Genomic DNA, 13,549 nt, shown 5'->3' with positions numbered 1-13,549 from the left:
GGGGATCTTCTTGACCCAGAGATTGAACCCAGGTCTTCTGCCTTGCAGGCAGACGCTTTACTGTCTGAGCCACCAGAGAAGTTCTAGGGGCTGCCTGTGGCAGTGGAGACCTGCTGGATGTTCTTACAGCCTGATATGGGTCATGCATACTCAGAGCAATTGGCCCCAGACCGTGGGACCCTGGGAAGAACCAAGCTGCTTAGCCTCTCCGCAGGGTGCAGGCAGCAACCCATGTCTTCTCACAACCTGGTGGTGATCACCACCTCTGGGGTCTGGGCAGCATCAGTGCTAGTTTGTCTGCTGTTTCAGGCACTTTCCCTGGGTTTGGTAGTGGCTTGTTGTCACTCAGTCATGTCTGACTCTTTGAGACCCATGGACTGTGGCACGCCAGGCTTCCCTGTCCTTCACCATCTCCCAGAGTTTGCTCAAACTCATGTCTATTGAGTCAGTGATGCCATCCAACCATCTCATCCTCTGTCATCCCCTTCTCCTCTTGCCTTCAGTCTTTCTCAGCATCAGGGTCTTTTCTGATGAGTCGACTCTTCGTATCAGGTGGCCAAAGTGTTGGGGCTTCGGTGTCAGCATCCATCCTTCCTGTGAATATTCAGGGTTGATTTCCTTTAGGATGGACTGGTTTGATCTCCTTGCTGTCCAAGGGACTCTCAAGAGCCTTCTTCAGCACCACAATTTAAAACCATCAGTTCTTCAGTGCTCAGCCTTCTTTATGGTCCAACTCTCACATCTGTACATAACTCCTGGAAAGACCATAGCTTTGACTATAAGGACCTTTGTCAGCAAAGTGATGTCTCTGCTTTTTAATAGACTGTCTAGGTTTATTATTAATTTTTTTCCAAGGAGCAAGCATCTTTTAATTTCATGGCTGCATTCACCATCTACAGTAATTTTGGAGCCCAAGAAAATAAAGTTTGTCAATGTTTTCATTTTTTTCACAACTCTTTGCCCTGAGGTGAAGTGATGACACCAGATGCCATAGTCTGGTAGCTTGCATTTCCTGCTGTGGAATTGTAAATTGCAGTCACGTGTAATTCTGCTTGGGGCTCTGACTGGTTTGGTTGGTTTTGGTGGCCGCTGGCAGGTGCTCACTCAGCTCTCACTGTCTGTGACTGCAGAGTTAGGGTGTCCCAGTGACAAGGACCTCTTGCCCCTCTGAGATGCCCAGTCTTTTCCCTGACTCCCTGCACTGTGTCATCCCAGCTCCCTCAGAGAGTGGAAGCCAACCCAGGTCCTCTCCCTGAGGCCCAACACCCGCACCTGAGCCATGACACCCTGCTCTAACCTCTGCTGCAGGCGGAGACATCCAAGCCGCTTCTTGGTCGTGACATCCATGTGGTAGATTCCATCCATTGTGCCTTCTGAGCGCCCACCACTGTGCTCCCCTCTGTGGTTCTGAAGCTTCCCCTGACCCCACTCGCAAGAGAGTTTCCTAGTATGAGGAAACTTTTCCTCCTTCAGGTCCCTGTCCCGAAATCCTTTGTCTCTTTTATTATCTTTATCTTTTGCCTTGTCTTGTTCTAAGGAGATTGGCTTGCCTTTTTGAAAGCTTGGCTGGTTCTGCCAGCATTCAGAACTTATTCTGTAGGTATTGTTCCACATACTGATGAATTTTTGATGTATTTGTGGGGAGGAAGGTGATCTCGCCTTTTTATTTCTCAGCCATCTTCTCTCCTAACCCTGTATATTTTTCTTGATGTTCTTCAAGCATGTTGAAAATTTATTTAAACAAGCAAGTTGAAGCTCATTGATTACTTCCTCTGGGAAAAACAAAAAAACACCAAACCCCATAGAATACTCATATAATCAAAATGTCTACCGGATTATTACAACAAAATATTTTCCTAAAGGCAATTTATCTATTATAAAAAAGGAAGTAGGAGAAAACAGTAAAACAATAATGCATATACATGTGTTCAATTTTGCAGTGTATCAAGTAATAAGAGATCGATAGTCTAAGCTACTACTTCCAGGAAAGTGAATATTGAAATCAGGAATTATAATTCAAAGGTTTGACATGGCCAGGGAAATATCACAAATAATGCAGAGTTAGTCCCGTTATAAATATGGATTACCTGCCAAAATATCTGCCAACCTCTTATAGCATGAATATATACAATATTATTGTAGAGAATATTTTAAATACAAAATTTTAAGAATTATTTTTACGCATTGAATTTGCATCTGAAAATTTGATGACTATCAACCAGTTAAAGAATATTCAGAATTGGTGTTTTCGGGGCCCTGCTGCTGCTGCTGCTGCTGTTGCTAAGTCACTTCAGTCATGTCCGCCTCTGTGCGACCCCATAGACGGCAGCCCACCAGGCTCCCCCGTCCCTGGGATTCTCTAGGCAAGAACACTGGAGTGGGTTGCCGTTTCCTTCTCCAATGCATGAAAGTGAAAAGTGAAAGTGAAATCTCTCAGTCGTGTCCGACTCTTAGCAACCCCATGGACTGCAGCCCACCAGGCTCCTCCGTCCATGGGATTTTCTAGGCAAGAGTACGTCTCATCAATCTGGAAATAATAAACCTTGATCTGACATCAAGAAAATGAAAATAGAATTAGCTGAAGTCATTGTTAAAATACAAATTCCTGGATGCTACACTAGATTTAAAGTGAGAGGTTTAGGGATATATTTTTAACAAGTCTCTTAGTTCATTAATATAATATGATGAGTTTGTTTGTGTGTGTATGTTAGTCACTCAGTCATATTTGACTCTTTGTGACCCTGTGCACTGTAGCCTGTCAGGCTCCTCTGTCCATGGGACTTTCAGGCAAAAATACTGGAGTGGGTAGCCATTCCCTCTCCTCCAGGGGATCTTTCTGACTCAGGAATTGAACTCAGGTCTCCTGCATTGTAAGTGGGTTCTTTACTGTTTGGGCCACCAGGGAAGCCCATGATGAAGTTAGAAAAGATGGATTTATTATGCCTAGCCTTTAAATGTAATATTTTTATAAAAGGTTTTATTTAATCAAACTTCAAGGTAACCATTTTCAGGTATCCAAATTGGAAAGAAAGAGGTAAAATTATCATTTTATGCAGATGATATATTATGATATGTAGAAAACCTTAAAAGAGTCCACACAAAAACTTCCAAAATTGATAAATGAATTCAGCAAGGTAGCAGGATACAAGTTTAACACACAGAAATCTGTTGTATTTCTTTGCACTAACAATGAAGTATCAGAAAGGAAAAGTAAAAAGACAATCCCTTTTAAAATTTCATTGCGAAAGTAAAATAAACCTGACAAAGGAAGTAAAAGACTTGTATTTTGAGAACTATAAAACATTGATAAAGAAAACAGAAGATAATTTAAAGAAATGGAAAGATATCCTATGGTCTTGGATTAGAAGAATTAATATTGTTAAAATGGCCATACTACCCAAAGCAATCTATAAATTTAATGCGGATACCTATCAAATTCCCTATTACATTTTTCACAGAACTAGAACAAATAATTCTAAAATTTATATGGAGATAAAAGATCTGGATCTTTATAAAAGATCCAGAGTTTCCAAAGCAGTCTTGACAAAAAAGAACAAAGCTGAAGGTATAACCTTCTCAGATTTCAGACAATATTGCAAAGCTACAGTGGTCAATACAGTGTGGTATTGGCAGAAAAGCAGATGTGGATTAATGGACAGAATGGAGAGCTTGGAAACACACACACATAGGGTTAGTTAATCTTTGACAAAGGAGGCAAGAGTATATAATGGAAAAAAGACAATCTTTTCAGTAGGATATGTTGGGAAAGCTGAACAGTTGCATGTAAATCAATGAAATTAGAACATTCCCTCACATCTGACACAAAAATAAACTTAGTGGCTTAAGGAGTTAAATATAAGACATGACACTATAAAATTTCTAGAAGACAACATAGATAAGACATTCTTTAACATAAGGTGTAGCCATGTTTTCTTAGGTCAGTCTCCAAGTCAGTCAAAATAAAGGTGAAAATAAACAAATGGTGCCTAATCAAGCATATAAAATTTTACATAGCGAAGAAGACCATAAAGAAGACAAACAGACAACTATAGACCGAGAGAAAATAGTTGCAAATGATGTGAACAACAAGGGCTTAATTTCAAAAATATACCAATAGCTCATACAACTCAATAACAGAAAACAACCCAATCAAAAAATGGGCAGAAGACCTAAATTTCTCCAAAGAAAACATACAAATGTTCAATAGGCACATGAAATATGCTCAACATCACTGATTATTAGAGAAATACAAGTCAAAACTACAATGAAGTATCCCCTCATACTGGTCAAAATGGCCATCATTAAAAAAAAAAAAAAGAACTACAAGTATCAAATGCTGGAGAGAGTGTGGAGAAGAAACCCTCCTGCACTGCTGGAAGGAATGTAAATTGGTACAGCCAGTGTAAATTGGTGGAGACAGTTTGGAGGTTCTTTAAAAAACTAAATTGATCCAGAGTCTACTCCTGAGCATTTATTCAGAGAAGACTCTAACTTGAAAAGATACTTGCTCCCCAATGTTGATATCTACATTATTTACAATAGCCAAGACAGGGAAGCAACTTAAATGTCTTATCAATAGGTGAATAAGATAAAGAGGATGCAGGGTGTGTGTGTATGTGTGTGTGAATATATATATACACACGTACATGCAATGGAATAATATTCAGCCACTAAAAGAAAGAAACAATGGTTAGCTGTAGTAGTAACATGGATGAACCTAGAGAGTATCGCACTAAGTGAAGTAACTCAGAGAAAGACAAATGCCATATGACCATATATTGATTGATAAAATCAATATTGTGGTAAAAAAAAGGTATGTATATATATATATATATATATATATATATATATATTTAAACTTTATTTTGTGTTGGAGTATAGCTGATTAACAATGCTATGATAAGTTTCAGTTGAACAGAGAAGGGATTCAGCCATGCATACACATGTAACAATTCTCCCCCAAACTCCTGTCCCATCCAGGCTGCCATGTAACACTGAGCAGAGTTCCCTGTGCTATATAGTAGGCCCTTTTTGGTTATCCATTTTAAATATAGCAATATTGTACATGTCCATCGCGAATGCCCCAACTATACCTTCCCTCAATCCTTCCCTCCAGCAACCATAATTCATTTTCTAAGTCTGTGAGTGTCTTTCTGTTTTGTAAGTAAGTTCATTTGTATTGTTTCTTTTTAGATCCCACATGTGTGGGATGTCATAGGATACTCTTCTCTGTCTGACATCACGCAGTACCACAGTCTCTAGGTCCATCTGTGTTGCCTACAAATGACATTATGTCCTTCTTTTTAATGGCTGAGTAATATGTCATTGCATATATGGACCACATATTTTGATGCTGTCATGTTTTGAAGCTGTAATGTTTCATATGGGCATCCTAGGTGGCTCAGTGGTAAAGGATCCACTTGCCAGTGCAGGAGATGCAGAAGACCCAAGATCTATCCCTGGGTTGGGAAGATCTCCTGGAGGAAGAAATGGCAACCCACTCTAATATTGTTACCTGAAAACTCCCACAGACAGAGGAGCCTGGCAGGCCAGTCCATGGGATTGCAAAGGAGTCAGGCACACCTGAGTGATTGAGCAGGCATCCAATGGTTCATGTATTTTCTTTAATAGTATATGTCTTTTAAATATCTTAATTATATTCTAAGTATTTTTAAGTATAATAAAGTGAAGAAGGAAGGTTACGTTCAGTTTGGTTCAGTCACTCAGTCGTGTCCAACTCTTTGCAACCCCATGAATCACAGCACGCCAGGCCTCCCAGTCCATCACCATCTCCCGGAGTTCACTCAGATTCATGTCCATCGAGTCAGTGATGCCATCCAGCCATTTCATCCTCTGTTGTCCCCTTCTCCTCCTGCCCCCAATCCCTCCCAGCATCAGAGTCTCTTTAGGCAAATATAACTTAAGAAATTTATATTATTAGCTAACATTTTGATAAATTCACCATCTTATTTTATTTTTTCCCTAAAGATACTTGCTTAACAGCAAAGAATAAAGGCAGCTGTAGCACTTCAAGTTCTCCACTTTTCTACTACTTGTATGTCTTTATTTTGGGACAACTGTTCCTGGGAACAGGAGGAACTCCTCTGTATACCCTGGGAACAGCCTTTATTGATGACTCTGTGCCCATCCACAAATCTTCTCTCTATATAGGTAAGTTTGCTGCTAATACTCAGTGTCATTTCATGTTATTGCTTATTTAATTTATAAGTAATGTACAGCATACACTTTTTAAGAAATTAGTTGTGATTTCATAAGTATTTACACTAGGTAAATGCAATATTACTTTTTTTTGTTTAACTATTTGCTGAAGTACCATGTCCTTCAGTTGAATGTGGTTGATTTTTATCAGCATCCTCCTTTCTCTCCTGTGCTGGGCATTTCAAGCCTTCCTGGAAGTGCCATCCAAGAAGTAGGTCATCTTGATTGCTGGAATGCTTCCCAGGCTAATGTACACAGGTGTGGGGGTAGAGTTCTGCTGTTCTGTGTGACTTACTTCATCCTACATGGAATTGACTAAAGCAACAAAAGAAACCACACAATGGTACTCAGAAACTTCTGTGGAGTTGTCCATTTCAGATTAATGCTTTTTACATATGACTCAGTATTTTCCCTTTGTGATCTAATTCTTGACAGCACAAGTTTCTCTTAAATTCCATCCCTGGAGTTCCTGGAAGGTAGAGCTGACTAAACCATGCATGGCCTACATCCAAATTAATGTGTAATATATTTACATGTGAGTTTTCACTTTATCGAGGTTTCCCTAGTGGCTCAGGTGGTAAAGAATCTGCCTGCAGTGCAGGAGACCTGGGTACAATTCCTGGTCAGGAAGAGCCCCTGGAGAAGGGAATGACTCCTTATTCTCTTACTGGAATGGCTCCAGTATTCTTGCCTGGAGAATTCCAGGGACAAAGGAGCCAGCGGGCTATAGTCCATGGGGTCTCAAAGAGTCAGACACAACTGAGCGACTGACACTTTCACTTTCACTTTATCTGTATACTCAAATGTAGGGGACTTTGTCCACTTGGACTGCTCAAAGAGAATACTATAGACTAGTTGGCTTACAAACAATAAAAATTTATTTCTCACAGTCCTGGAGGTTGGCAAGTACAAGATCATGGTGTTCAGAGATTTAGTATCTGGTGAGGGTCCATTTCTTGATTCGTGGGCAGCTGCCTTTTAGCTGTGGCAGAGGGGACAAGTGAGGTCTCTGAGGCCTTCTTTTAAGGGCACTAATCCTGTTCTGAGGGCTTAACTCTTATGACCTAATCCCTTCCCAGAGGCCCCACCTCCAAATGCAACTGCATTGGGAATTGGGTTTCAACATATGAATTTTGGGGCGACATCAACTTTCAATGTTTAAAGAGACCTGTTGCCATAGTCACTGGAAGTCACTTGTGTTCAGTGTAGCCCTGAATCTCTGATACAGAAACCACTACACTTCTACCTGTTCGCTTGCTTTGCTTTGGTCTTTGCACAAGATCTGATGCTCTCTCACACATTCTGGCTGATCTGTACAACTCCACTTAACTAATTTAACAGTGCTTTTATTTCAGCTAGCTACCAGTGCTGCTTTTCAGTCTTCCAGTTCACAGATTTTCTCTCTGAGGTCCTCTTCTAATCAGTGCTTCTCATAAAACAATTTCAATCTTTATATTTTAGTAACACACAAAATACGAAGTTTTTCAAAGATTGCTTAAGAATGGAAGGGTGGGGTGAAGGCCCAAGAGACCATCCCAGATTTTATATTCCCTGGGACTGACAGTGTTCAGGGCTACAGTGTATTACAGCAGAAGGATACAAAGGAGAATCAGCAAAGGGAAAAGGCACCTAAGGTAAAGTACATACACAACCATGCACAAGCTTCAAGCACCCACTTGCCCCTAGTGGAGCCACAGAGGCCAAAACTAATTCCTTCAGCCAGGAGTTGTAAGAGCATATATGAAATGTTTTCTGCCAGCTACGTTAATTAGAGATTCAATGCTCAAGGATTTTACTGGGAATTGGCCGTATAGGAACCCTCTGCCTTGCACATAAGAAAGTTCTAGACTCTCAGAAGGAATACAAGTGTTTGGAAAAACCTCATTGTTTGTACAAACAGTTTCAGCACGATGATCCACCTTTATATGGGAATGGTGGCATCCCTCTGGACACTTAAGATCCCAGATGCAAATCCAGGGTCAACCTCACAAGCACGGTCTTTCTAAAGATTACAGCCACAAAGCCTGCTACTGTAACTCTTTTCAGTACTGTAGGAATTCACTGAATGGTAATTTTTGAGAATAAAGAAAAAAAAAAAAACAAAAGTAATAAAACTGGGAAACTCATTTAATTTGTTTTCAATGTCAGGTAACTGATTCTTTTCATTGGATAATTAGGTTTTGTTGAGTGAAATCCTTTCTTAAGCTTTTTAATGTTTATACATTTCCCCATTTCCAAAATCTTCCCCCATTCTTTCTTTGTTTTACAATAGTATCTGTTACTGATAGGATGCCTCCCTCTATGTGAAACAGTTTTAGGCAGCAAGGCAAAAATGGGGAAAATGAAAACAGTCAAAATTTGGTACCTATTAGAATGATGGGAAAATTGTAGTCACACAGCATGTTTAACCTCACAGCCATCTCCATGCCATTCACTCATTATGTCTTTGTCTTTAAATGCTTTTTGGAGTTTACAATTTTTGTCCTTTAATTAAACTTTTAAGTTCATTAAATCTTATTTTGTGTTAAAATCATATTTTATTTCTCCCCTCTATTAACTTCCTAGGTATATGCTCTTTTATTGTTCATCTACTAATTACCTTATATGCAAACTTGATTTTATGAAATTCTAATGTTAATTGATACTTTTATCACATTCCTGATCATCACATAATCTTAAAACCTTTGAACTTTATTCTTGTCCCAGCATTTAGTCAGTTCTTTCTGTGTCCTGTGATCCCTTCTATATTTAAGCTCCTGAAATAAGTATTATTAATGATTTATTTGGGATTCCTAGGTGGCACCAGTGGTAAAGAACCTGCCTGCCAATGCAGGAGATGTAAGAGATGTGGGTTCGATCCCTGCGTTGGGGAGACCCCCTTGAGGAGGACCTGGCACCCTACTCCAGTATTCTTTCCGGGAGCATCCCATGGACAAAGGAGCCTGGCGAGTCATGGCCCATAGTGTTGCAGAGTCAGACACGAACTGAAGCAACTTAGCAACAGCAGCATCAGCAGTGCTTTATTTAAAAATCATTTTCCTTTAACTTGAAGAACAATTTTAAGTCAGTAAGTTAGAAATTATATTAATAATCATAGGAAAGGAGTAGAAGTGAACACAGTAGAATAGTGCTTTTAAAGTACTGAGAGAACATTAATGGGCAGTTAATCTTCTGTTTCCAGTGAAAATACTCATTTTTAGATGGAAAAATAAGAGAATTCAGCACAAGCAGACTGTTCCAATATATTAACTTCAGCTTTATTATCTCCTCTCCTATTCCAGTTACATGTATGCTAGGCCTTTTTTTTTTTTTTAATGTATTATTTGTCCTTTAATGTCCTTTCTATACTTTCTATCTTTATTTTTTCTTGTGTCTTGATAAATATTTACTGATTTAATAATATATTTTCCAGTTTCATAATAACAAGTTTAGTTCTAAGTAATCTACTGTAGATCCTTTTCATGTTTGTTTTGACAGATGTATTCTATAGTTCTAGGATTTTTTTGAGAATCACTACACATGTCTTTTAATAACTTGCTGCTGCTGCTGTTAAGTCAATTCAGTCGTGTTTGACTCTGTGCGACCCCATAGACAGCAGCCCATCAGGCTCCCCCGTTCCTGGGATTCTCCAGGCAAGAACACTGGAGTGGGTTGCCATTTCCTTCTTCAATGCATGAAAGTGAAAAGTGAAAGTGAAGTCGCTCAGTCATGTCCGATTCTTAGCGACCCCATGGACTGCAGCCTACTATGCTATGCTAAGTCACTTCAGTTGTGTCCAACTCTGTGTGACCCCATAGACGGTAGCCTACCAGGCTCCCCTGTCCCTGGGATTCTCCAGGCAAGAACACTGGAGTGGGTTGCCATTTCCTTAGGCTCCTCCATCCATGGGATTTTCCAGGCAAGAGTACTGGAGTGGGGTGCCATTGCCTTCTCTCTCATATGCCAGAACACTGAAATGCGATGCCCTTTATCTAATTTCAGGGATTGCATTTATTTGAAGCTAAGCTGCACTTATGCTGTGAACCAGTCTACCTCTAACTGATCCTCGCTTTTAGAGTATAACCTCCTTGGGGCCAACTTAAAATGTAGGGCAGGGAAACTTTACAAGATATACTTGAGCTGCATCATTTGTATCCCTACTTCCTAAAGCCTAGCAAGGGACAGTTTCCCCTTCCAGTGCCTCTTGTAGAATCAACCAGTGTACTCAGGGAAAAAAAAAAAAAAAATCAGCCTTGATTTTTGTTAAATATCTCTTTTCTTCAGAATCTTAACACAGTGATCCTTCACTATTTTTATCTCTTTGCCTTCAAGTATATATTTAAAAATAATGTTTATAATTTTTAAAAGTTTTTCTTAGTGGGCAATTTGGTTGGAAACACTAGTCTACCTAGTCCATCTACCATTCTTATAAATGTATCTATCTAAACCCAATTGGATTTAATTTATAAAAAAGATCTATCACTAAAGATAATTTGGGAATCATCAATTTCCAACATTTTAAATCATGTATTTCTATCCATAAAAGTTTTGTGAACATGAATCTTACATATACTTAAAATTTTCTACTAACACATTTTTTACATTTAAAAATATATATTAGTCACTAAGTCGTGCCGAACTCTTTTGGTGACCCAATGGACTGTAGCCTCCCAGGCTCCCCTATTCATGGGATTTCCTGGGCAAGAACACTGGAGTGGGTTGCCATTTCCTTCTCCAGGGGATCTTTCCTACACAGGGACTGAACCCACATCTCCTGCATTGGCACATGGATTCTTTACCACTGAGCCACCAGGAGAGCCCATAGATAAATAAAAGTCTTATATGTTTTCAGATCATCTTGCATGACCTCTACTTTGGAGCCTTAATCTAGTACATAAATCATTTTTGCCACTGATGTCTGCTTCACTTTGTGTTTGGTATATTCCTTTCCTTTCATGTATAGGAATGAGAATTTCAGTAGTTAATAATCATTTCAGAAGGTGGTGCCATATGAGGATATAATTTTTTGTATGAACAATTTTTTAATAAAAAGTAAAAAGTTGTGTATGGCAAAATTTTAAATATCAGTTAAAATGGGAGATTCACTAAGAGCAAGAGTTTACTGGTATACTTTTAAGAAGCAGACTAATGACCAAATCCAGGTTTTAAATCAGCTGCCATAGTCCAAAATAAAGAATGCTTTTGGAATGTGTACAGCAGGCTACAGTCCATAGGGCCGCAAAGAGTCAGACACGACTGAAGCAACTTAGCATGCATGTATGCACAGAAGATAAAAGGCTTCTCATTTCACATTGCTTTCTTCCATGAGCATTGTAGACAATAATTACCATCACTGTTCACAGAGGGTAATGGTAGATGGAGACTACCCCTGCTGTGAGTTCACATAATAGAGCTTTCCATATATTTATAATTATTGGATTTGTTGCAGTCATTATTATAGTCTAAAAAATTTTATATAGATTCATGTATTTGAAGCTCCTTGACAGTGATACCACTCAAATGGCGTTTTTTTAGTTAAATGTGTAATTTTGATATAATTTGAATCATTTTGTTTTTCTATAGTAAAATATTTGTCTTTCTTAACTTGTCAGACATTCAAAGCAAAATTGCACCAATGATCATGTTCAGTGTCTTTGCTTTTTTCTAGGAATTGGCTATGCCATGTCAATTTTAGGCCCTGCTGTTGGCTATGTGCTGGGAGGACAATTGCTAACCCTGTACATTGATGTTGATTTGAAACACAGGCAAGGCGATATCTATTTTTCTTTTATTTAGATTTATATTATTATTTTAATCATGTTAGTACCACAGACAGAGCATTCTTATAGTATTTCTTCAGACTATCATGAGGGATTTTTCTGGAAAAAAAACTGAATACACACAATTTTTATGTAGTATTTTGGCTGTGTTGCTTCATGAATTAATGCCACATCATCACTTGGTAAGTGATGACTAAGTGATGATAAATAAGGATGACTAATAGTTAGCTGGTCTTATTTTTCAAAATATACAACCAAGATGCTATGCATTGTTCAAAAATAATAGTTAAAATTAGTTGTGCTTTCAGTAGATGTTGCTGTGGGTAGATAGCCTGAAAGAGTCTTAATAGTTTATGGTTCTCAGACAAAGTGCTGTAGTAGCTCTGATAATACCATAGAGATAACAGTTGTTCAGCTTTAACAATTGTGACAGTGGAGGATAAGAATAGATAATGTTTATTTATCCCATACTATGTTTCAGACAATATAGGTATTTTTGTGTATATAAGATATGTATAATATAGGTTTTGTGTATATAAAAATATATATATATATAAAACTTTGTTTTACATGCCATTTTATTTAATCCTCTTACTTATCTTATAAGGTAGTTGATATACAGAACTGGGTAAGTGGCCAAGGCATGAAATGAAGTAGGTCTTTTTGACTCTGAAACCCCCTTCTTACCCACTGAGTTACCTTCTCCTTTTCTTGAATAGAGAAATTAGTAACCTTTGATGAGGGCATGTTATCTCATTTTACTGTAACTACACAGTCCTTTGCGTGACTGTGAACAATGAATAAGAAAATATAGTCACAGCATATGATCTGTTCTTTAGCTATTAGTCCCAGGTTAATCTTTTAGAGACAAGGTTAATCTTTTAGAGACTGTAGGTTAATAAAAACATTCAGAGGTTGTACTATGTAACGATACTGTTGTATGCAGTCCTAGGTTAATCTTTTAGAGACTATCTAAAAGGTTTGGAGAGGAAGTCCTGGAGTAGAGAGCTGGGCTTTCATTTTGGTGGGGTGAAATGAGTTATCGGAATAGTGTGTTTTAGGGGAAAGCCTGTTGATATAAAAATGTGACAACCATTTTAAGAAACTGTTAATGTATATCACTTTAAGCAGAATTTTTACATTCAAATGAATGCCACAATTGAAGCACAGTATATTGGCTTTTAACAAAAATTGGTGATTTGCTGTGAGATGTATTTAGTATTCTGTACTATATTATCTATATCTATATTATAATATCTACATATTATAATATTTAAAGAAGAAAAAGTTAACCAATATTGAAGAATGTTCAGAAATTCAATGTATGCCTTCAAATAGTTAACATACTTACATTTACTATTAAATAGCTAAAACTTTTATGTTGTATTTGTCATGTGAAATACTTGTAGGCCATTTATGCCTGCTATCCATTGGAATTCTTCAAAATGGTTCCACTTGAAATTTTGAATAATATAGTTTCTTTGTATATGCATTTGAATTATAAATTATGTAGTTATCAGGGCTGAGTTCTAATTAACAAGAGAGAATTGACGTCTGCCTCTTGTTTTTCT

At 38.1% G+C, this 13,549-nt stretch overlaps 1 protein-coding gene across 1 annotated transcript in view; it reads left to right on the top strand.

Annotated features, from left to right (window-relative positions):
• SLCO4C1 (solute carrier organic anion transporter family member 4C1) overlaps positions 1–13,549 on the top strand; it is an 86,613-nt gene that overhangs the window by 49,911 nt on the left and 23,153 nt on the right. Inside the window, exons 3-4 of the mRNA XM_061424472.1 lie at positions 5,989–6,171; positions 11,867–11,963. Of these exons, the coding sequence (XP_061280456.1) occupies positions 5,989–6,171; positions 11,867–11,963 (280 nt within the window). The remainder of the gene's footprint in view (positions 1–5,988; positions 6,172–11,866; positions 11,964–13,549) is intronic.

This window comes from Bos javanicus, chromosome 7 (assembly GCF_032452875.1).
Source record: "Bos javanicus breed banteng chromosome 7, ARS-OSU_banteng_1.0, whole genome shotgun sequence".
In the NCBI taxonomy this organism is placed as follows: Eukaryota; Metazoa; Chordata; class Mammalia; order Artiodactyla; family Bovidae; genus Bos; species Bos javanicus.
The sequence above is the reverse complement of the archived record's forward strand: the minus strand, read 5'-3'. Positions and strand labels throughout refer to the sequence as shown.